The sequence below is a fragment of the Capra hircus genome, chromosome 11 (assembly GCF_001704415.2).
Source record: "Capra hircus breed San Clemente chromosome 11, ASM170441v1, whole genome shotgun sequence".
Classification (NCBI taxonomy): Eukaryota; Metazoa; Chordata; class Mammalia; order Artiodactyla; family Bovidae; genus Capra; species Capra hircus.
Genome location: NC_030818.1, coordinates 68,214,509 through 68,239,970, shown reverse-complemented (window position 1 = coordinate 68,239,970; position 25,462 = coordinate 68,214,509). Strand labels below are relative to the sequence as shown.

The window sequence follows — 25,462 nt, the reverse complement described above, 5'->3', positions numbered from 1 at the left end:
TCTTTGTTTTAAGGGCTGTCCTGTGCATTGGAGGATCTTCAACACCTGTGGCATCTACTAGATGTGTAAGCAGTGCTCCCAACTGAGAACAACTGCTTTGTGTAATCACTTGGCACTAATATAATCATAAACACAACCAGACGTTGAAACCCCACTGTATTATTAGGTGATCATTTAGATGATCCAGGATATACTTTAAAAAAATTTTTTGGCTGCACAGGCTCTTCATTGTATAGTGTGGACTTTTTCTAGTTGTGTGTGGGGGCTTCTCTTGTGGCACATGGGCTCTAGGACGAGTGGGTTCAGTAGTTGCAGTGCCGGGGCTTAGTCCCTCCATGATATGTGGGATCTTAGTTTCCTAATTAGAGATTTAACCCACCTCCCCTGTATAGAGGGAGGCAGATTCTTAGCCACTGGATGGCCAGGGAAGTCCCAATCCAGGATATTCTGATGATCATTTTAAAACTTGAAATGGAAAGACAAAATTGGAAAATAATTCGTGGAAAAGAAAAAAATGTTCCCTTCTCCCCCTACTTCCAGATTAGGAAACAACATAGCAAATCTTAATCACAGAAGGGACCCCTTCTCTTATTAACAGTTAAGAAGACTAAGGTTCTGCCAGCGAAAGAATGTCACTCACCATCTGGCTCTGTAAGGATTAAGTCATTAGCCACTGCAGTCACTGACCTTCAACACACCTTGAAGGGAGTTCAGGGTGGAGATCAGAAACAAGGCACTCTGTGCTCTGGAAAAATTGGGAGAATAGGACTTCATATGGATATTCAGATTTTATGAACCTAGTTTCCTGCATCTTTCCATACTTAGCAAAACACTAAAATCATTAACTAAGATACCTGTGCTTTGTCACCAGAAGCACCCCTCTACCAACATGTGCTTGATGCACATACCCCTTCTCCAAAATCATAGATGTACTAACCTCCCCCCCAACCTCTTCACATCACTTCCTCAGAGTTGAGAGACTGTCTCATTGACTACAGTCCTCAGTATGTCCGTGAATATAACAAACATAGCTCTCACCTTTTTATTTATTCATATTATTTCATTTGACAGTTCTCAGGTGACCAGTCCACAGTGCAACGATTAATAAGTAGCAGGATGAAGGCTAAAGGTGCAGGAAATCTCATTCCGGGGTTTTCCAGTACATACAGGCCTCACCCTTAACACATTTGTACTCAGCAGCTATTGTCAAAAAGAGTATGTAGATTTATTCTGCAATTCCATGGACCAAAACTAGGTCATGCCGGAACTCAATTAACTCAATTCCAACCCCTCCTAAGGGAAAACGTTCAAGTAATACGTATAATTAAGTATAATTAAGGGAGAAAAGATAACTTGATACAAACACACAAGTGATAGAAACAGCAAATACTTTGGTGGACAACACTCCCTTGACAAAACACTAAATCGCAGCCGACGTTGCTAAAAATATAGAAAATCTGACTTTTGCATCAATGACGGATGGAATTCTACTCAGAAACAGGACTCACTCAGGCCTGAACTAGCCATGACCAGCCCTAGAATTGGCTGTGCCTTCCCGTACCAGCAGAGTTGTCCAGAGCACGCTTGCCATAGGAAAAAAAACTTATGTCGTACAACCGCCTGGTAGGAGCAGGTTCCACCACCTGATTCCGCAGCAGTTGTCCGCTTCCCCTAGGTCGAGTAAACTACAACTCCCGTCAGACAACGCGAACTGAGGCGGGGCGGCTCTGACCAATAACGACTGTCGTTACAGCGAACAGTTTGGCCGCGTTTGTAAAAGGCCGCGGCAGGCGAAGAGAGAGGAGGTGAGGGCGGTCATCAGCGTGGGAGCCCGGGGCCGCAGGGTGGGGGGCGCAGGGCAGGTAAGGGGACTGTGTTGACCGAAGGCCTGGGCGGCAGTGGGACAAGGGCGTACAGCTCGGAATCCCGGCGGATAGCGTTTCCCAAGAGCAGGGTGCTGGCCGAGTGATGCTTCTACTCGGGCCTACTTAAGACCGGAAGTGAGCGGTCGCACTGGGAGGATGCCGGGAAGTAGGTTCCCGGGTGATGCGTCTGGGGGCGGGCCGCGTCCTGGAAGCCAGGTGGAAGGTGCGGGACCTGCCGGCCGGGTGACAGGGGATCTTGGCCTTTCCTCGGTGTTCCGAGGCAGCGCAGGGCAAACGGAAGCAGCCTGGACCTGAAGTTGAGAGTTCTGGCTCCAGTCTTGCCCCTGCCTCTCTTGTCTGGTTTGACAAAGAATCCAGCAGATTCCAAACTCACCTTAGATTCTATCTAGAGGCTGGCCGAGGAACAGGAATCAAATCCCTGCTTTCTCTGAGCCACTGGTGAAATAATACCAGTTTCAAAGGATCGTGGTGAGCATTACAGGAGTAAATGCAGGGGAAGGGCTTACTTGTACTCAATAAATGTTAACAAGTTTTATGTTTTATTCATGGTGCTCGTTCACTTACTGTGCTTCGCAAGAATTAAACAGCATTCAGCGAACTGAATGTAGCTCTACAGCCAAATGGCACATGAGTGAAAGCCCACCGCCACAGGGAGTGTTCGTGGGGTAGCTCTTCCAGCCCCAGTTCCTGTACGCCATCCGAGGAGGCTGTTTAGAAAACTTGCCCAGAAAAGGAGACCCTTAAGGCAGAGCTCAAATACAGATTCTTTATGAATCTGCATTCCTTCTCAGGTGGGACTCAGCCAACACTCAAATTCGGCCTTGAACCCAAGATCCCTGACTTAGGAGGAAATGGGAACTCACTATGTTGATCTTTTAACTGAAACCGTTCAGCTAGTGTCAGGACTTAGTGAAGCTCAGAGAGTTAAGTGTGAGGCAAAGTGGCGGGTAAAGAATGAGTTTATTAGCATAGGAGGCTTTTGAGATATACAAGCAAGCCAGCAAGGGAGCACAACCCTGAGAACTATTCAATAGGGCTGCATTTTTGTAATCAAAGGAGAAGTGGGGAGGAGAGAAGACCACCTTCCCCATTCTTGGACCTGCATCAGGGCTTACATCATTAGTTCCTACTTCGACCCTCTCTGGCCTAATTGGGACTGTCCTGGTGCTAATTAAGTCATTTGTATATTAGCAAAAGGCTAGTAAATTATACTAAAATATAGTGGGATTTCTAAACTTAACTAATTATCCTAGTCTATCCGTGTCATTTACAAACTGTTACTTGTTCATGTATGCTTTCTCTAAGAAGTAATACTCGTGTTCAGTTGCTAAGTCGTGTCTGACTCTGTGACCCCTTGGACTGTAGCCTGCCAGTCTCCTCTGCTTACGAGGTTTTCCAGGCAAGAATACTGAGTGAGTTGCCATTTCCTCCTCCAGGGGATCTTCCTGATCCAGGGATCAAACCCTCATCTCCTGCATCTCTTATGTTGGCAGGCGGATTCTTTACCACTAAGCCATCTGGGAATCCTAAGTGATACTAGTACAAGTTTAAAATTCAAATTTTACAAAACGGTGAAATGTGCATATCCCTCCCTCTTTCCATTTCCCAAGTCCGCAGTCACTTCTGAGGCAATATGTGATATAGGTGTGTGTCTTCCCTGTTTCCTTTTTTTTTCTCTTTTAAACCAGGAGTATCACGTTAAACACAAAGTTTTATACCTTTTTTTTTTTACTCCACAGTGTATCTTGATAATTGTTCCTTATCAATACATATAGATCTGGTACTTTTTAATGGCTCTGTAGTAGTATATTTTATAGTTACACCATGATTTATTTCGTTAGCTCTTAGACTGCTTCTGTTCTCGTGCAGTTATGGACAACCTTGCATGGACTACCCCTGTGCATGTTTCGTGTTCATGTGAGACTTGAACTCATGGAATCTTAAAAGTGGAATTGTTATGTCAAAGGGTGTTTTAAGTTTTATTTTATTTACATCCCTTTGAAGACGATATTGCAGTTTACACTCCTACCAACAATGCAGAGTGTGTTTCTCCACATCCTCCTGTGATAACATCTTTTTGTCACTTTGCTGAAGTCTTGTTTTAATTTGCTTCTTGCTTATTGCAAGGTTGAGTTTTGGACATTTAAAACTTTTTTATTTTTAATCCCCTGGTTGTCTGGTGGTTAGGACACTGTTCTGCCACTTCTGAGGACCTGGATTCAATCCTTGGTTGGGGAACTAAGATCTCACAAGCCATACCACCAGAAAAAATTTTTTTTCTTTTTTTTTAATAAGCTGTCTTTCCATGCCCTTTACTCATTTTTTCTAATGGGATTGCTTCTTTTTTATTGATTTACAAAAACTCTTGTTTTAGGAAATTAGCCCTTTGTTATTTGCATTTCAAATATTTCTTTTTCCCCATTAAATATAATTTTTACTTTATCTTGGACTATAGTTGATTTACAGTACTGTGTTAGTTTCAGGTGCACAGCAAAGTGGTTCTGTACACCCACACACACATATGTATATACACATACATATATCCACTCTTTCAGATTCTTGTCCCATCCAGGTAATTAGAGAGTATTGAGTAGAGTTCCCTGTGCTATACAGTAGGTCCTTGTTGATTTTCAGTTTTATCCTTTTGTTTTTAGTGGCAGATTTATTGAAATATAAATCATATAACATAAAATTCACCCTTTTAAAATGTTACATTTGGTGATTTTAGTATATTCACAGAGTAATGCAACCTTCCATCACCCCATAAAGAAACGTCACACTAAATAGCAGTCACTTGTAATCCCCCCCATTCCCCTCAGAGCTTAGCAACCACTCATGTGTCTCTATGCATTTGTTGATTCTGTATATTTCGTTTAAATGGAATCTTACAATGTATGGTTTCTTATGTCTGGTTTCTTTCATGTAGCATAGTATATCAAGGTTCATTCATCCATGCCATAGCATGTTTCAGAACTTCATTCCCTTTTATGGCCAAATAATATTCCATTGTATGGATATATCACATTTTGTTTACCCATTCATCAGTTGATGGACATTTGGACTGATTCTACTTTCTGGCTTTTATGAATACTACTACAATGAGCATTATGTACAAAACCACCAATTTTCTAAAATGGTTGCAGCATTTTATAATATTATCAACAATGTATGAAGGTTCCAATTTTTCTTTATCATTATTATTGTCTGTATTTTTTTAGTCATCTTGGTGAAATGGCATCTCGTTTTGATTTGCATTTCCTTAATGGCATGGTTTTGAACATCTTTTCATGTGTTTATTGGCTATTTGTATATCTTCTTGGGAGAAATATCCATTCATATCGTTGGCTCGTTTTAAAATTGGGTTATTTGTCTTTTTACTGTTAACTTATAAATGTTTTTATATATTCAGGATATAAGTCCTTTATCATATTTATTACTTGCAAACATAATCTCCCATTCTGTGGGTTATCTTTTTACTTTCTTGATGCACAGTTGTTTTTAATTTTGATTGAGATCTATTTTTCTATTTTTTTCTTTTGTCACTCAGGCTTTTGGTGTCATATCTAAGATACAATTTCCTATTCCAAGGTCACAAAGATATATGCCTGTATTTCTTCCTAAGAGTTTTATAGTTTTAGCTCTCACATTTATGTCTATGATCCACTTTGGGTTAATTTTTATATACAGTGTGAAACAGGGATCCAACTTCATTCCTTTGCAGGTGGCTATGTATTGTCCCAGCACCATTTGTTGGTGGGACTGTCCTTTATCCACTAATGGATCTTGGCATCCTCGTTGAACATCAACTGACCATAAATGAGAGTTTACTTCTGAATTCTCAATACTGTTTCATTGGTTTCTATATCTATCTGTATGTCTATTGTCACATTGTCGTTTCCCCCCCAATTTTATTGAGATGTAATTGACATATATCGTTGTGTAAGTTTAAAGTGTAAGACACGTACATTGCAAAATGATTACTGCTATAGCATTACCTAATGCTTCCATCACTTCACATAATTACCATTTCTTTTTTAAAAATCATTTATTCTTTTTGGATAAAGATTTTGAAGCCCTGTATCTTCATTACTGCACCCAGGCTTTCTCTAGTTGCAGTGAGCAGGGGCTACTCTCTAGCTGTGCTGTGTGGGCTGCTCATTCTGTGGCTTGTCTTCTTGCAAAGCAAGGGCTTTAGGGTGCACAGCCTGTGGCTCACAGGCTCTAGAATGTGGGCTCAGTAGTTGTGGCACACCAGCTTAGTTGCCCCACAGTGTGTGAAATCTTCTGGACTAGGGACTGAACCCATGTCCCCTGCATTGCAAGGTGGATTTTTAACAACTGTAACTGTGTTGTACATTAGATTCCCAGAACTTATTCGTCTTACAACTGAAAGTTTGTACCCTTTCACTAACATCTCCTGGTTTCTCCAATGCCCTAGGCCCCTGGCAACTAGCATTCCATTCTACTTCTGTGAGTTTAGTTTTTTTAGGTTCTACATGTAAGTGATGTAATACAGTATTTGTTCCTTCTCTATCCACAGTCTTAATTTGCTGTGTAGTGAATTTTGAAATCAGGAAGTGAGAGTCCTTCTTTGTTCTTTCTCAAGATTTTCTGGCTCTTCCAAGACCCTTGCATTTCCATATGAATTTTAGGATCATCTTGTCAATTTCTGCAGAAAAAGGTATCTAGGGTTTTGATAGGAATACATTACACTGGATCTGTAGATCAGTTTGAAGAGTAGCGCCATCTTAATAAGATCAACTCTTCTGGTTCATGAACATGAAAAGATGCCTTTCCGTTTTCTAGGTCTTTAATTTCTTCAAATTATGTTTTATAGTTTTCACTATACAAGCCTTCCACTGCTTTGGTTGTTTAGTTTGGTTTCATCTTTGAACTTAGTCTAAGGTACTTTTTTCCATAAAGAAAAATACAATTTTCATGTAATCAAATGAGTCATAATTTTAAACTGGGTCAAATATTTGAATAGTTATTTCCCCAAAGAGATAGACGTATAACTAAATAAGCATGTGAAATGTTACCAACATCATTATTCACTAGGGAAATGCAGTAAAAACCCCAGTGAGGTACCACTTCACACCCATTATAATCTAACGGCCATAACCAAGGAGACAATAATATATGTTGATCAGGAAATGGAGAAAGTTTGTAAGAATGTATAATGCTGCTGGTACAATGTAAAATGGCACTTTGGAAAACACGTTGGCAGTTTCTTAAAACGTTACACTTAAACTTACCCTGAAGTGTTAGTTGCTCAGTCGTGTCTGACTCTTTGTGACCCCACGAACTGTAGCCCGCCAGGCTTCTCTGTCCATGGGATTCTCCAGGCAAGAATACTGGAATGGATTGCCATTCCTTTCTCCAGATGAACTTCATGACCCAGGGATCAAACCCTGTTCTTCTACACTGCACGCAGATTCTTTACCATTTGAGCTACAGGGAAGTCTGACTACTCCTATTTATCAGTGTTTTTTTTTCTTTAACTTCTTTATTGAGGTAAATGTAAAATTACCCTACCACTCAGTAATTCTAATTCTCGGTTTCTACCCAAGAGAAATGAAGACAGTTGTCTACACAAAGACTTGCATGATAATGTGCTCGACAGTATTGTTCATGATAACCCTGAAGTGGAAACGATTCAAGTATGTATAAGGTGATCAACGGATAAACAAAATGATATAGCCATACAGTGGAATGCCATTCAGCAGTGTAAAGGAATGAAGTACTGATACATGCTACAATATGGTAGAACCTTGAAAACATGTTGAGTGAAAGAAGCCAGATATAAAAGGCCGCATATTGTATGATTCCATCTGTATGAAGTGTCCAGGAAAGGTAAATCTATAGAGACGGAAAGCAGGTTAGTGATTACCTAAGGGTGGGCGTGGTGATTGACTCCAGAAGAGGGCTCTTTTATGGGGTGATAGAAGTGTTCTAAAATTTAATTGTCATGATGGATACCCAACTCTATAAACAGTATTATTGAATTTTACACTTAAAATGGGTTTATCTTATGGTATGTAAAATACACCTCAATAAAGAAGTTTAAAAAAAAACACTGATAAATAGGAAAAATTAATCATTTCTAGATTTAAAGTTTACTATTTTCTAGATTCTGGGTTTTGTGTCATGTAGGCCATCTTCAATCTGATATCTTTAACAAATATTTTAAGAAAAAATTGCCTCCTCTTTTTGTTCTAGTGTATTGACGGTTCCATTTTTTGTGTGTTTGAATATTTTATCTGCTTGGAATGTATTTGAGTATAGAAAGTGAGATAGGATGAATAAGACAATAATAACATTTTTAGAAGTCAAACTTCTGTCTCCCAATAAAATTTTATTCTGTACCCAATTAATTAAGAAAACTAGAAACAATGTTCAGAATCTTTTCTACTGAAATACTTGCACCTATATACTAAAGCCAGTGTTTAAGATGTTAATTGCAACATTGTCTAGAATTAAAACTCATGGATAGAGATGGGTCAACTGTGGTAAAATATTAAGAATGCAAACTTGAGGACACTGAGTATAATGTAACTCAGTTTTTCTAAAACCAAAATCCCACATGTGTACATATATATATTTATTCGTAAACACAGAAAATAGTCTGATGGATATATGCCAGCGTGTTAACTGTATTTACTCTTGAAAAGTGAGGATTTGTGGGGTGGAAGGGCAAGTGGGGGTAGTGAAAGTAGGGCATAAAAGGGTCATTAGTCCTTTAGTCTGCTTTTGCAAGATCATAGACTTAAATGATTTATTTACAAAATAAGCTATAACTGGCAAATAGGTCCTCCCTTAATGAGCAAAGTTCTGTTTTTTCACTTAAATAATAATATGAAATCATCATCATCAGTGTAATTTTAAAATTGATTTATATATAAAGCAATCTGAAGCTCAGAATTTAGAAGATTTGGTCATAGACATAATCAGCTTTGGAACAACATTCTTTCCTAAGAACCCACGTTTGACTGATTGAGAATACCTACCAAAAAAGTGTATTGACCTCAGAAGGAAATGCTGTGTAAACAGGCTAATGTCTCTAGGTGTTTTTAAAGGGGTGATTTTGCCCCCCAGGAGGACATTTAGCAATATCTGGAGACATTTTTTTTTTTTATAACTTGGGGAGGACACGTTGACTGCTACTGGCATCTAGTGGTGGAGACCCGGGATGCTACTAAACATCCTATGACACATAGGATAGCCCCCCATAATAGTTGTTGTTGTTCTTGTTCAGTTGCCCAGTTGTGTCCGACTCTGTAACCCCCACGAACTGCAGCATGCCAGCCTTCCCTGTCCTTCATTATCTCCCGGAATTTGCTCAAACTCATGTCCATCGAGTAGGTGATGCCACCCAACCATCTCATCCTTTGTCATCCCCTTTTCCTCCTGCTCTCAGTCTTTCCCAGCATCAGGGTCTTTTCCAATGAATCAGCTTTTCACATCAGGTGGCCAAAGTATTATAGCTTCAGCTTCAGTATCAATCCTTCCAGTGAGTATTCAGGGTTGATTTCCTTTAGGATTGACTGATTTGATCTCCTTGCTGTTGAAGGGACTCTCAAGAGTCTTCTGCATCACAGTTAGAAAGCATCAATTCTTAGGCACTCAGCCTTCTTTCTGGTCCAATTCTCACATCTGTACATGATGGAAAGACTATAGCTTTGACTGTATGGACCTTTGTCGGCAAAGTAATATCTGTGCTTTTTAATATGCTGTCTAGGTTGGTCATAGCTTTTCTTTTGAGGAGCAAGCATCTTTTAATTTCATGGCTTCACTCACCATATGCAGTGATTTTGGAGCCCAAGAAAATAAAAGTCTGTCACTGTTTCCATTGTTTCCCCATCTATTTGCCATGAAGTGATGAGACCAGATGCCGTGGTCTTGGTTTTTTGAATGTTGAGTTTTAAGCCAGCTTTTTCACTCTCTTCTTTCACTTTCATCAAGAGGGTCTTTAGTTCCTCTTTGCTTTCTGCCATAATGGTGGTGTCATCTGCGTATCTGAGGTTACTGATATTTCCCCCGGCGGTCTTGATTCCAGCTTGTGCTTCATCCAGCCCGGCATTTCGCATGATGTACTCTCTATATAAGTTAAATAAGCAGGGGACAACCTTGACGTACTCCTTTCCCAATTTTGAACCAGTCTGTTTTTCCATGTCCAGTTCTAACTGTTGCTTCTTGACCTCCATACAGGTTTCTCAGATGCAGATAAAGTGGTCTGTTATTCATATCTCTTTGAGAATTTTCCACAGTTTGTTGTGATCCAGACAGTCAAAGACTTTAGGGTGGTCAATGAAGCAAAAGTAGATGTTTTTCTGGAATTTCTGTGCTTTTTCTATGATCCAGCAGATGTTGGTTATTTGATCTCTGGTTCCTCTGCCTTTTCTAAACCCAGCTTGTACATCTGGAAGTTCTCAATTCACGTACTGTTGAAGCCTGGCTTGAAGGATTTTGAGTATTACCTTGCTAGCATGTGAAATGAATGCAATTGTGCAATAGTGTGAACATTCTTTGGCTTTGCCCTTCTTTGGGACTAGAATGAAAACTGACCTTTTCCAGTCTTGTGGCCACTGCTGAGTTTTCCAAATTTGCTGGCATATCGAGTGCAGCACTCTAACAGCATCATTTTTTAGATTTTGAAATACCTCAACTGGAATTCCATCACCTTCACTAGCTTTGTTCTTAGCAATACTTCCTAAGGCCTACTTGACTTCACACTCTAGGATGTCTGGCTCTAGGTGAGTAATCACACCATTGTGGTTGTCCAGGTCATTAAGACCTTTTTTGGTATAGTTCTGTGTAGTCTTGCTACCTCTTCTTAATATCTTCTGCTTCTGTTAGGTCCATACTGTTTCTGTCCTTTATTGTGCCCATCTTTGCATGAAATGTTCCCTTTTTCTTGAAGAGATCTCTAGTCTTTCCCATTCTGTTGTTTTCCTCTATTTCTTTGCATTGTTCACTTAAGATGGCTTTCTTACCTCTCTTTGGTATTCTTTGGAACTCTGCATTCAGATTCCTTTAGCTTGTCTTCTTTTCTCAGCTATTTGAAAGGCCTCTTCAGACAACCACTTTGCATTTTTGCATTTCTTTTTCTTGGGGATGGTTTTGGTTACCACTTCCTGTGCAATGTGATGAACCTCCATCCATAATTCTTCAGGCACTCAGTCAGATCTAATCCCTTGAATCTATTTGTCACTTCAACTGTATAATCATTAGGGATTTGATTTAAGTCATACCTGAATGGCCTAGTGGTTTTCCCTACTTTCTTCAATTTAAGTCTGAATTTTCCAATAAGGAGTTCATAATATGAGCCACAGTCAGCTCCTAGCCTTGTTTTTGCTGACTGTATAAAAATTCTCCATCTTTGCCACAAAGAATATAATCAGTCTGATTTGGGTATTGACCATCTGGTGATGTCCATGTGTAGAGTTGTCTTTTGTGTTGTTGGAAGAGTGTGTTTGCTATGACCAGTGCATTCTCTCAGGAAAACTCTGTTAGCCTTTGCCCTGCTTAACTTGCCTGTTACTCCAGGTATCTCTTGACTTCCTACTTTTGCATTACATTCCCCTATTATGAAAAGTACATCTTTTTTTTGGTGTTAGTTCTAGAAGGTCTTATAGGTCTTCATAGAACTGGTCAACTCCAGCTTCTTTGGCATTAGTGGTCGGGGCATAGACCTGGATTACTGTGATATTGAATGGTTTGCCTTGGAACAAACCGAGATCATTCTCTCATTTTTGAGATTGCACCCAAGTACTGCATTTTGAACTCTTTTGTTGACTATGAGATTTCTTCTAAGAGATTCTTGCCCACAGTAGTAGATATAATGGTCACCTGAATTAAATTCGCCCATTCCCATCCATTTTAGTTCAGACTCCTAAAATGTCAGTGTTCCCTCTTGCCATCTCCTGTTTGACCACATCCAATTTACCTTAATTCATGGACCTAACATTCCAGGTTCTTATGCCATGTTGTTCTTTACAGCATCAGACTTTACTTCCACTACCAAGTACATCTACATCTGGGTGTCATCTCCACTTCGGCTCAACTTCTTCATTCCTTCTGGAGCTATTTATCTGCTCTTCTCCAGTAGCACATTGAACACCTACCGACCTGGGGGCTTCATCTTTCAGCATTACATCTTTTTGCCTTTTCACACTGCTCACGGGGTTCTCAAGGCAAGAATGCTGCAGTGGTTTGGCATTCTCTTCTCCAGTGGACCACGTTTTGTCAGAACTCTCCACCATGGCCCATCTATCTTGAGTGGCCCTACACAGCGTGACTTATGGTTTCATTAAGTTACACAAAGCTGTGATCCATGTGATCAGTTTGGTTAGTTTTCTGTGATTATGGTTTTCATTCTGTCTGCCTTCTGATGGATGAGGATAAGAGGTTTGTGCAAGCTTCCTGATAGGAAGGATTGGCTGTGGGGAAAATAGTCTTGCTCTGGTGGATAAGGCCATGCTCAGTAAGTCTTTAAATTTCTGCTGATGGGTGGGGACGTTTTCCCTCCCTGTAGTATCCAGCCCTAAATGTGTGTGATGCCAAGGTGGAGAAACCCTGTTATCAATCATATTTCACAAAACTTCATTCACTCAGCAGATATTACATGGGGGATTAGTTCTTAGCACCAAAATGTAGGCATTCCTATACTTTTCTTATTTGTACTTTTCAATTTGTTAATCAGTGGACTAGAGAAGATGTGGAGGGAGAGTCTTTTATCAAGACCATTCTTTGGGAACTTCCCTGGTGGTCCAGTAGTTAAGAATCCACCTGCTGATGCAGGGGATATCGGTTCGATCCCTGGTCTGGGAAGATTTCATATGCTGCAGGGCAAGTAAACAAATAAGTCCGTGCACTGCAACTCGAGAAAGCCCTTACACAGCAACACTCAGCACACCTGGGAAAAAAAAGACTGTTCTTTAGGGTCAGAGAGCAAAAGCAAAGCTCATACCTTACTTCAAAATCATACGCAGATTTACCTTTTTAAAAAGCATTAAAAATATTAAACTTTAGTTAATATGCGTGCTGCTGATACCTGCAGCTTACTTTGAAATGCATCAAAATATGAAAGGGATTGATAGATGAAGAAAGGGATATGTAATAAGCAAATATAGTAAAAGGTTAATTTTAGAATCTAGTGGGTGGGTATATGAAGGTTGACTGTATAATTCTATTTTTTTATATGTTTAAAAATGTTCATAATGTTGGGGGGAAATCAGAGATTCACATTCAGCAGACACTGGGTTGGTGGCAACCACACTGCTGATTTTGATAGGTGGCCTCAGGCAAGTTACTTAACTTTTTGATTTTCATCTGAAAAGCCATTGTTGTTTGGCTCAAATGAGACACTAATATGGAGAAATTCAAATAAAATAATGAACGTAAAAACATGTTGAAAAGCATAAAGTGCTCTAAAAATGCAGTGCATTACTATTAGGAAGGCTGAGTGTTCAACTATTTATATACCTGGCTCTAGGTGTTTTTGAAAGCTCCCTGTATAATGACATTAGCACTGTTTTACCTTCTTGTGATTGGAAGTATAAAACAACCATGATAATTTCTATCAAATATTTCTCAAATATCTGTGAAAGACTTTCCTTTTCTAAATGGAAAGAATCACTCTTTGTATAACTTTAATAGTTTTTTCCTGTTTTACTTACAGGCTGCCATGGTCTCCACTTAGGGCAGTGGGAATCTTTGACTGTGGAACGTTGGGCATGAGCTTCGCCATTGGCTGGCCGAGGAGGAGGAGGCAGAATGTCTCCATTGTTACACCACAGAGTTCAAACTTCAGAAGACTTGAGTTAAACAGTGTTTTTTACTCTGCAAATTGTTGCATCTTCACTTGTCTTCTATGATCATCACAAACTAATGAAACACCTTTTACGTCTTCTGAATTCAGGTTATACTGTTTTCTGAATACTCTGGCAGTTGATACAGGTAAGATTGGTCTGAGTTTTGTGGGGAATGGTGGAAGAGAAAGAACTCATCTTTCCCATTCTCCAGTCGCTCAAGTCAAACATCTGTGCATGTTGAAATCAGGTTAACTGGGGAATTCCTTGGCAGTCCAGTGGTTAGGACTCTGTGCTTCCACTGCCATTGATCCCTTGGTGTGGTCAAAAAAAGATTAGATTAACCTAGCTTGTTGTATAAAACAAGACTGACTCTTGAGAAATATTTCATAAAGTTTCCTGCACTTTTATTTTATTTGAGGGTTTAAATGGATGTTTTCTTTGAGAGTACAGTTTGAAAATAGTGGATAGCTTCTTTTCATTTTACTTTCTGTACTAGATATTGTAAGTGATTTTACCTGTGTGTGTGTTTGTATGTGTATACTCAGGCTGATGCGCTTATTGTCTTTTCTAGAACCTGTGAAAAATGGAACCAAGCTCTCTAAGGACCAAAGTTCCAGCTTTCCTGTCTGATCTGGGGAAGGCCACACTGAGGGGGATCAGAAAGTGTCCCCGATGTGGCACATACAATGGGACCCGGGGACTGAGCTGTAAGAACAAGACCTGTGGAACCATTTTCCGGTACGGCGCCCGGAAGCAGCCTAGTGTTGAAGCTGTCAAAATCATCACAGGCTCTGATCTGCAAGTCTACTCAGTGCGGCAAAGAGACCGGGGCCCCGATTACCGATGCTTTGTGGAGCTGGGTGTTTCAGAGACGACCATCCAGACAGTGGACGGGACCATCATCACTCAGCTGAGCTCTGGCCGGTGTTATGTGCCCTCATGCCTGAAAGCTGCCACCCAGGGCGTTGTGGAGAACCAGTGCCAGCACATCAAGCTGGCAGTGAACTGCCAGGCAGAGGCCACCCCTCTGACTCTAAAGAGCTCGGTCCTGAATGCCATGCAGGCCTCCCCAGAAACCAAGCAAACCATCTGGCAGTTGGCCACGGAACCCACAGGTCCCCTTGTACAGAGGATTACTAAAAACATTTTGGTGGTGAAATGCAAAGCAAGCCAGAAGCATAGTTTGGGGTATTTACATACATCCTTTGTGCAGAAAATCGGTGCCAAAAGCTTGCCTGAACGCCGTTTCTTCTGCTCCTGCCAGACTCTAAAGTCACACAAGTCAAATGCGTCCAAAGATGAGGCGGTCCAGAGATGCATTCATTTCTTTGCTTGCATCTGTGCCTTTGCCAGTGACGAGACATTGGCTCAGGAATTCTCAGACTTCCTAAACTTTGATTCCAGCGGTAGGTGGTGTGGTTGACACATTTACTCTGTTTTTCTAAAACAGCAATGAAAGAGTCCCACTGATGGCATTTGGAGGTTGTCCTAGCAACCTTCAGAAGCAGCTGCTAGATAAATCCAAAGAAAAGCATTCCTTCTTTTAATTCCAGTCAGCACACTTGCATGAAGGTTGGTTGGTTGGTTGGTTGAAATTAACAATCAAGAAACTTGGGCATTTTCACTAAGACAATAAATCAAGCAAAGTTAGCTTTGCTTTGATTTTTTACTTTTCTACAGGTGCCCTATGTTAGTAAAAACAAAGAACAAACAAAAAGTACCTTCTGTTTTGTCTCACTTGTTTCTTATCTTTGAAGATGGTACTAGTACTTTGCTAGTACTTTGCTCAAAAAATCTTTTAAAGTTTCTACAAGACTTACGTTGTTTTTAACATTTTCATCTTGTGATTTATTTTCATTTCTAAATGATCTTCAGCTGGCAGCAGCTCCCAAATTTTTTGTTTTACATTTCTCTGTAGAGCCGTTTATCATATTAATGGCCCATGAATAAGAATGTATGTTTGGGGAGTTCTTTAAAGGAACTGATTTTAAAGCAGGCAGTCATGCTATAATTTGTTTTGGGGATTTGGATTTTTTAGAAATCAATTTTTCTCTAGGTTGGGACCCATAGTTATTCATAGATAGTATTAATAATTCAGAAATTTGTTTTATTTTAGGTCTAAAGGAGGTTATTGTGCCCCAGTTAGGTTGCCATTCAGAATCACCAGTATCAGCTTGTGAGTCTACCACCTCTAAGCCAAAGAAGAGGAAAAAGGAGGAAGTATCTGGTGAGAAGCGGTTTTGTTTGTTTGTTGGTGGTGTGACCTTTAGATACTGTTTTACTGTTTTATATGTTTCACTGAATCTCAGCAAATACAAGAGGTAATGTTGTTGTTGTTGTCTGAGAAAGTTTTACCCTTATTGATAATTCTTTGTCAAGCTAAGGGTTGGTTCTGTTGGCCAAGTATAAGATCCACTCAAACTCTGCTTGTATTATTGATATGTTTGTTCATCCCTGAATCATTTTCAGACTAGTTTTACACCTTAATCTGCCTTAGGATAGACTTACGAAGTATTCATTGATAGGTGTTTGTTTAAAAATTTGTGATAGTGTTTAATTATATTTTCCATGATAATTTAGAAATATAGTTTGTTTTCTGCATTTTCAGCAGGTGGCATTATATGTGTATTTTTTTTCTTTTTTAATTCAAATATATCAGTGTCAGTTAAGGACTCATATAAATCAATGTGAAAATGCTAAAGTATCACAGTTGATAAGTGTTAAAAGACCTAGACTCTGAATGAAAGGAAAATATTACCTGGCCTGCACATGTGGACCAAACTCTAGGCTCACTAGTGAAGAGAGAAATGCAAATGTTTTATAAATACAGAATTAAAACAAGATACTTTTGGATGCCAAGTTAGCAAAGTTTTTTTTTTTTACGTGGAGGCCACAGGCAAATTGGCCTCTTCAGCGTGGCTAATGTCGTGTAAGTTGCTTTACTCATTTGTAAAAGTAGTTTGCAGTATTTGTTAAGAACCTTGAAAAATGTTTCTATAGATAGAGGGTGTATTGCTGGAGGCAGGTCAAGCGGTTGTGCATAGTTTAGGTGCTGGAAAATTGGAGAAAGATGGAGAGACGGCGACTTGGTGATTTCTGTGTTTTTGAGAGAGAATTCTGGCAGCAATATAGAGTAGAGATTGTGGTTAAATGTTTACTTATAAGTCTTTCCCCAGAAAACTTGAAATTTAAAAAAAAATTTATACCCTATAACTCAGTAATTCTACTTTTAAATACTCTTTTTTAAAGGAAATAATCCTTGATATAGGAAAAACATTTTGTCCAGAGATGCTCATTGGGTATTTGTTTATAGTAATGAAAAATTAGAAGCAACTAAGGGCCAACCACTGGGGATAGTTAAACAAACCACTTGATAGAATGCCAGGCAGCCATTAAAAATGACTGTAAGGAGTTTGTAGAAATGTTAGATCACTCAGGTAGCCAGATAAAGTACAGAATACTCAATTCAATTTGAATTTCATACAAACAGTGAATAATTTTTTGGGTATAAGTATTTCCCATGTAATCTTTGGAACACATTTACAATAAAAAATTGTTTGAAATTAAAAACAATTTTTTTTGCTAAATCTGGTAATCCTGGTGTAATTGGTGGTGTTGTTCAACTCTTTGAGACCCCATGGACTGCAGCTTGCCAGGCCTCCTTGTCCATGACCTTCTCTTGGAGTTTCCCCAATTTCATGTCCATTGAATTGGTGATGCCATCCAGCCTTCTCATCATCTGTCGCCCTCTTCTACTTCTGCCTTCAATCTTTCTCAGCATTAGGGTCTTTTCCAATGAGTCCACTGTTCATGTCAGGTGGCCAAAGTATTAGAGCTTCAGCTTCAGCTTCTGTCCTTCCAGTGAGTATTTAGGGTTGATTTCCTTTAGGATGGACTGGTTTGATCTCCTTGTTGTCTAAGGGACTCTCAAGAGTCTTCTCCAGCACCGCAGTTTTGAAAGCATCAATTCTTCAGCACTCAGCCTTCTTTCTGGTCCAACTCTCACATCTGTACATGACTACTGGAAAGACCATAGCTTTGACTATGTGGACCTTTGTCAGCAAAGTGATGTCTTTGCTTTTTAATACACTGTCTAAGTTTGTCATAGCTTTCCTTCCAAGAAGCAGTCGTCTTCTAAGTTCATGGCTGCAGTCACCATCCACAGTGATTTTGGAGCCCAAGAAGAGGAAAGCTGTCACTGCTTCTACTGTTTCCCCTATTTGCCATGAAGTGATGGAACCAGATGCCCTGATCTTCATTTTTCCAATACTGAGTTTTAAGCCGGCTTTTTCACTCTCCTCTTTCCACCCTCATCAAGAGGCTCTTTAGTTCCTCTTCACTTTCTGCCATTAGGGTGTTATCATCTGTATATCTGAGGTTGTTGATATTTCTCCTAGCAGTCTTGTTTCCAGTTTGCAACTCATCCAGCCCTGCATTTTTCATGATGTGCTCTGCATATAAGTTAAGCAAACACAGTGACAATATACAGCCTGTTGTACTCCTTTCTCAATTTTGAACCATTCAGTTGTTCCATGTAAGGTTCTAACTGTTGCTCTTGACTCACATACAGGTTTTTCAGGAGGCAGGTAAGGTGGTCTGGTATACCCATCTCTTTAAGGGCTTTCCACAGTTTGTTATGATCTACATAGTCAAAGGCTTTAGTGTAGTCTCAGTGAAGCAGAAGAAGATGTTTTTCTAGAATTCCCTAACTTTCTCTGTGATCCAGCGAATGTTGGCAATTTAATCTCTGGTTCCTCTGCCTTGTCTAAATCCGGCTTGTACATCTGGAAGTTCTCGATTCAAGTACTGCTGAAGCCTAGCTTGAAGGATTTTGAGCATAACCTTACTAGCATGGAAAGTTAAGTGCAACTGTCTGGTAGCTTGAACATTCTTTAGTACTGCCCTTATTTGGCATTGGGATGAAAATTGACCTTTTCCAGTCCTGTGGCCACTGCTGAGTTTTCCAAATTTGCTGACATATTGAGTGCAGCACTTTAATAGCATCATCTTTCAGGATTTTAAATAACTGTGCTAAAATTCCGTGACCTCCACTGGTTTTATTGGCAGCAGTGCTTCCTAAGGCCCACTTGATTGCACACTCTGGGATGTCTGGCTCTAGGTGAGTGACCACACCATCGTGGTTATCTGGGTCAATAAAATCTTTTTTATACAGTTGTTCTGTGTATTCTTGCCATCTTTTCTTGATCTCTTCTGCTTCTATTAGGTCTATACCATTTTTGTCCTTTGTTGTGCCCATCTTTACAGGAAATGTTCCTTTGTAATCTCCAATTTTCTTGAAGAGATCTCAAGTCTTTTCCCATTCTGTTGTTTTCCTCTATTTCTTTGCATTGTTCATTGAAGAAGGCCTTCTTGTTTCTCTGTGTGCTTCCCTGATAGCTCAGCTGGTAAAGAATAGCCTGCAATGCAGGAGACCCTGGTTTGATTCCAGGGTCAGGAAGATCCGCTGGAGAAGGGAAAGGCTACCCACTGTATAGTCTATGGGGTCACAAAGAGTCGGACTCGACTGAGTGACTTTCACTTTCACTTGTTGTTTCTCCTTGCTGTTCTCTGGAACTCTGCATTCAGTTGGGTATACCTTTCCCTTTCTCCCTTGCTTTTCGCTTCTCTTCTTTCCTCAGCTATTTGTAAGGCCTCCTCAGACAACCACTTTGCCTTTTTGCATTTCTTTTCCTTGCGGATGGTTTTGGTCCATGCCTCCTATTCAATATTACAAACTTCCGTCCATAGTTCTTCAGGCACACTGTTTACCAGAACTAATCTCTTGAATCTATTCATCACCTCCACTGTATAATTACAGGAAATTTGATTTAGGTTGTACCTGAATGGCCTAGTGGTTTTCTGTGCTCTCTCTAGTTTAAGCCTAAATTTTGCTATAAGGAGCTGATGATTTGAGCCACATTCAGCTCCAGGTCTTGCTTTTGCTGACTGTATAGAGCTTCTCCATCTTTAGCTGCAAAGAATGTGATCAATCTGATTTCAGTATTGACCATCTGGTGATGTCCATGTGTAAAATCATCTGTGTTGTAGGAAAAGGGTGTTTGCTGTGGCCAGTGCATTCTCTTAGCAGAATTCTGTTAGCCTTTGCCTTGCTTCATTTTGTACTCCCAAGGCCAAACTTGCCTGTTACTCCAGGTATCTCTTGACCTCCTATTTTTGCATTCCAATCCCCTATGATGAATAGGACATCGGTTTTTTTGGTGTTAGTTCTAGAAGGTCTTACAAGTCTGCATAGAACTGGTCAACTTTAGCTTCTTCAGTGTCTGGTTGTGGTATAGACTTCGATTACTGTGATATTAAATGGTTTGCCTTGGAAGTGAACCAAGATCATTCTGTCATTTGTGGGACTGCACCCAAGTACTGCATTTCAGAGTTTCATTGATTATGAGGGCTACTGCATTTCTTCTGTGGGATTCTTGCCCACAGTAGTAGATATATAATGGTCATCTGAATTAAATTTACCCATTCCCATCCATTTTAATTCACTGATTCCTAAAATGTCGACATTCAACCCTCTTGCCATCTTCTGCTTGACCACATCCAATTTACCTTGATTCATGGACCTAAAATTTCAGGTTCCTATGCAATACTGTTCTTTACAGCATCGGACTTACTTCCATCACCAGTCACATCCACAACTGAGCATCATTTCTGCTTTGGCCCAGCTGCTTCATTCTTTCTGGAGCTATTAGTGATTGTCCTCCACTTTTCCCCAGGAGCACAGGGGAGACTTTCTGAGCTCAGGGGCAGCGGGGAGCGAGGTGGGTGGAGCTCATCTTTCGTTGTCCTATCTTTTTGCCTTTTTGTGCAGTTCATGGGGTCCTCACAGCAAGAATACTGGAATGGTTTGCCATTCCCTCCTCCAGTGGAACACATTTTGTCAGAACTCTCCACTGTGACCCATTGGTCTTCGGTGACCCTGCACAGCTTGGCTGTTAGCTTCATTGAGTTACACAAGCCCCTTCACCACGGCAAGGCAGTGATTCATGAAGGTGGATGTAGTCACAGGTCCTTAAAATCACAAAACCAGCAAAATAAACTCTTTATAAAAAAGAAAATGGACGCTGCTTCATCAGAAACTTGATAGTGATTGTCTGAGACGTAGAACAAAGGGTGAATTTCTTTTCTTCCTTTCGCTTCTAGTCCCCCCACCAACTTCCTGTAAAGAGTGTAAGACACTTTAAATGTTATATAAAAGGGCTAATGCTAATTCCTTTTAGAAACTGAAGCTAAGCTAATGTAGAAATTAGCATAGGCTTTTTATATGTTTTAGACTTCAGAAATTAATGTTGAATTGATTTATACTCTGCAGACGTCTCGTTAAACACTATGGTGCTTGTGGTTTAGGTGCACAGACGAACAGTTCCCTGCTACCTCCAGATGCAGTGAGCAGTAATCTAAGGAAAAGTGGCCTGAAAAAGCCTGTGGTTGCTTCTTCATTAAAAAGGCAGGGTAAGTGTCCCTTCCCCAGAATAGGGTAAAGAGGTGGAAAATTATCCTAAATAAGCCCAGAGCAATATAATCACGTGAAATGTTGCATGTTGTCCCCCTAGATAAACAATAGCAGGCACCGAGGCCAAGATCTGTGCTATCCCTCCCACTGCCTCAAACAGGCTCACAACCAAATTGTCTTTTAAATAACAAATGCAACACAAATTATTGACATGCTTTAGCATCATGGATTTTGTAGAATATTTTATTTTTGTTGCTCATTACCCACATGTGGTTGGTATGGGTGGTTCAAAACTAAAGAAGAAACATAGTTTACAATTATACAATGATAAATATTTTTTAAGAAATACAAAATTAGTGAAATTTGAAAACACTGAAAGGCAGTAACAGGAATATCATTCTGAATTTTTGAGACAGAATGACTGGATTTGAACATAACTTATAAATTTATATATATATATATATATATATCACTTTTCTGTGCAGAAGAGTTAAGCCTGTATGTTTGGGGATCAACATCTTCTTAACTCTCTTATAATTTGGCTGGGTGATTAAAAATTAGACCTCATCTCTATGCTTACACTCTGGTTTTGAAGACAAGACCAATAAATACATAAGTAGCAGATGGTGCATGTGTGTGTGCATGCTAAGTTACTTCAGTCATGTCAGCAAATAGTACAAGACCAAATCTTAATTAACTAACTAGTTAAGAACTTACACATTCCAAGAACAAATGTTTGTAGAAGGTCAGGAAGTAAACAAATTAAAAGTATCACTTTGATATAAAGAAAAAAGACAATAGCTTTAATCCAGCTTATCATTAGATGCTTTTACCTATGAGAATTTTAATTTTAAATGGATAGTAGTTTTGGCATCTTTATGTCTTTATAAAAGGGGATAAATGTCTTCATGTGTCTGAAGACATTTCTTCAGGAGAAGAAATAAGAAATAGAACGGTAGGTCAGTATATAGACATACTCATCAGGAATCTGGTCAATTAATGGCTCTAAATCAACCATTCTTCAGTTTGCAGTTTGATGCTGAAAGGCTGCAAACTTTCTGTGGTTAATAATCTTAAACCCATTAGTCTCTTAGAGCTTTCTATTTCTTTTTTTTCTTTCTCTAGATGGATTTTTAAAAAGAAAATCCTGCAGTATTCCATTTCACTTAATTTACCTACTGTCATTGATTTTCGGCTTGTTGCTCTTTTATATAGTATAAACTCCTTAGCTTTTTCAGAGTTCAGTTAACTGTTAACTTAAATTCTGCAAGAAAAGATAAAAATTAATGAAGAGTTTGTTTTTTTTTTTCCTAGCCTGTGGTCAGCTGTTAGATGAGGCACAAGTGACCTTATCCTTCCAAGACTGGCTGGCCAGTGTCACAGAACGCATCCATCAAACCATGCACTATCAGTTTGATGGTAAGTATTGGTCATCTAACTGTGCTGTTGCTGAAAGTCAGAGAAATTAAAGTGATTGTGTATAGCTCTACTCTGTCTTGAAAAAAAAGTAATTGGGCTTCAGTCTAGAGGGCACTGGACCACAAGACAGTAGAAATCTAAATGAAATAAAGGAATAATCACATAATTAAAATGTAGGACCAACAAAATTGAATTTAGTGATGGAAAAGAAAAACCACAGCAAATAATAAGTAAAAGTAGACAGCCTTGGTCTTAGGGTATGCGTGGGTGTGTATTTGATAAGGGAGATAACAAGCCTTACTTAGAAGGTCATTCTAAATCCTCAAACTTAATGGGAGGATTAAGCATGGGAGGAAAAAAGTTTGGAAAAAATCTAAACATGTGAGACAAAGATAGTTATATAAAATTGCATGGATATGCTAAGGGCTTCCCTTAGATGGTAAAGATGGTAAAGAATCTGCCTGCAATGCAGGAGACCTGGGTTCAATCCCTGGATTGGGAAGATCCTCTAGAGGAGGGCATAGCAAACCACTCCAGTATTCTTGCCTGGAAAATCCTCATGGTCAGAGAAGCCTGTTGGGCTACAGTCCATGGGGTCGAAAAGAGTCAGACATGACTGAGCAACTAAGCACAGCACATAGCACAGATATGCTAAGGAAGATTGGAGAACACAAGCTGGACTCGGGTTGATCATGATAGCCTCCTAGAACCTCAGCAATTTCAGAAGTGGACCATCTACCAGGCCTGCCCATTGCCTGAAAAGCATCCCTGATGGATGGTTTTCAGGTTTTGTGCAGTGGTGAGCAGCTCACTCCTTTCTGAGGCAGTTCATAACACTGTTGGACAGTGAGAGCTGTGAGGAAGGTCGTCCTCATGCTAAAGGGAAATGTTTGCTAATAATACTTCCTGTTGGTTTTAGTCTGCGCTCCAGCCACATGGAGTAATTTTCTGTTCCCGTTTTCAAGTAACAGTCCCTCCTACTGCATACACCCACTGGCCTGCATGACAGGTCTTCTCTTTTCCAAGTGATACATCTCAGGTCTTCAAACACTCCTCATGGCATTATTTATAAACCTCACAACATTTTATGTTCTTTGCTGAATATGTTGAAGTTTATGAATATCATTTTAAAGACAAAGCACCCCAAAGGGAATAGTAGCCCAACAGCAGACACTCAGTAGGAGGAGATGAGGTGAAGGATTAGAGCAGTTGTGGCTTCATGGTGAAGAAGGGAACAAGAATGGAGGTGTTGAAATACATGCTTAGTTTTATATACCTTGGTTCAGAATAAATAAAATTTATTCAGAAATAAAATTTTAGAAGTTACTTTTAGAAAAACAAAATAAACTAGGGAAGTTTAGGGATTTCCCTAGTGGTCTAGTGGCTAAGACTACACAATCCCAGTGCAGGGGGGCCTGGGTTTGATCCCTGGTCGGGCAACTAGATCCCACATGTTGCAACTAAAGATTTTGCATGTTGCAAAGATAGAAGATCATTAAAAAAAAAAAAAAACTAGGGAAGGTTAAAAAGAGAGTCTGTTTTTCTTTTCTTTTAAAATTTCATTTATTTATATATTGTTTGAAATAATATAATAAATACATACGAACCCACCTCCCAAAACATAAAATAGAACATTGACAATAATGTAAGCTGTGAACTATGGCCCTTTTTCATCCCATTCCTTATACCACCCTCTCTCACCATCTCTATTACCACCACCTTTGTCAAAGTCACCATCAGCTCCCTCCAGCACTGTGATTCTGTGTCTTTTACAAGGGTTTTTTAAAATTAATTTATACGCCAGTCTATGTCTGATGCAGGATACAGCATGCTTGGAGCTGGTGCATGGGGATGACCCAGAGAGATGTTATGGGGAGGGAGGTGGGAGGGGGGTTCATGTTTGGGAACGCATGTAAGAATTAAAGATTTTAAAATTTAAAAAATAAAAAAATAAATAAAATTTAAAAAATAAATAAATAAAATTAATTTATAAACCTAAACCCTAGCATCCCATCAGCTGAGTTCTGATGAGTTAGCACTTTTAGAATCATAATGATCTTTGCATGTAGCCTATAATCTAATTTCAAGATGAAAGACTTTAAAATTCCTTTCTTTAAATAAATTTATATTAAAAAAGAATGGCTAGAAACCATAAAAAAATAAAATAAAATAAAATTCCTTTATTCAGCAACTTCTCTAAACTGCCTATATGGGAATTCCCTGGTGGTCCAGTGGTTAGGACTTCACATTTTCACTGCTGAGGGCAAAGGTTCAATCCCTGGTTGGGGAAGTAAGATCCTGCAAGTCATGCCACAAGGCTAAAAATAAAACCAACTGTATATATATTAATATTCAAAAGTATGTTAGTCACTCAGTCATGTCCAACTTTTTGTGACCCTGTGGACTGTAGCCCACCAGGCTCCTCTGTCCATGGAATTCTTCAGGTAAGAGTACTGAAGTGACAGCCATTCCCTCCTCCAGGGGATCTTCTCAACCCAGGGATTGAACCCAGGTCTCCCGAGTTGTAGGCAGTTGTAGCCAGCAGGGAAGCCCCTATATTAATATTATAGTGGCTCAAAAGCAATGACAGTTTTGTTATTAACATTCCACATTCAATTAAGCAGGTAAAATCAATTGAAAGGATGTAAAATCTTAATATGAAATTCCAGAAAACCTTTTATTTTTCTTGGTTTGATCTTTATTTCAAAAAAGGTATCTGAACTGTCTTTAAGAACTGCTCTTTAAGTTGCATCCAGGGAGGTGGAAGTTACCTATTAATCCACTTGGTTCTGGATGTTTTTGCTCTGTTGGAGCTTGACCCTTGGGCGGAGTTAGTAAGAAAAACTCTGAATTTTTTCAACCTCTCCCCTGAA

The 25,462-nt window shown here is 39.5% G+C and overlaps 1 protein-coding gene across 3 annotated transcripts in view; it reads left to right on the top strand.

The window, feature by feature from the left end:
• Positions 1-25,462, top strand: part of C11H2orf42 (chromosome 11 C2orf42 homolog) — a 44,841-nt gene that overhangs the window by 6,582 nt on the left and 12,797 nt on the right. The window contains exons 2-7 of one of the 3 annotated variants that reach the window (XM_005686841.3): positions 7,457-7,764; positions 13,567-13,844; positions 14,271-15,105; positions 15,816-15,926; positions 21,065-21,169; positions 22,485-22,589. In XM_005686841.3, coding sequence (XP_005686898.1) covers positions 14,283-15,105; positions 15,816-15,926; positions 21,065-21,169; positions 22,485-22,589 — 1,144 coding nt within the window. In that variant the 5' untranslated portion in view covers positions 7,457-7,764; positions 13,567-13,844; positions 14,271-14,282. Of the gene's footprint in view, positions 1-1,746; positions 1,863-7,456; positions 7,765-13,566; positions 13,845-14,270; positions 15,106-15,815; positions 15,927-21,064; positions 21,170-22,484; positions 22,590-25,462 lie in introns of those variants that run through there. The other 2 variants (XM_005686840.2, XM_013967789.2) reach the window with 2 other exon arrangements.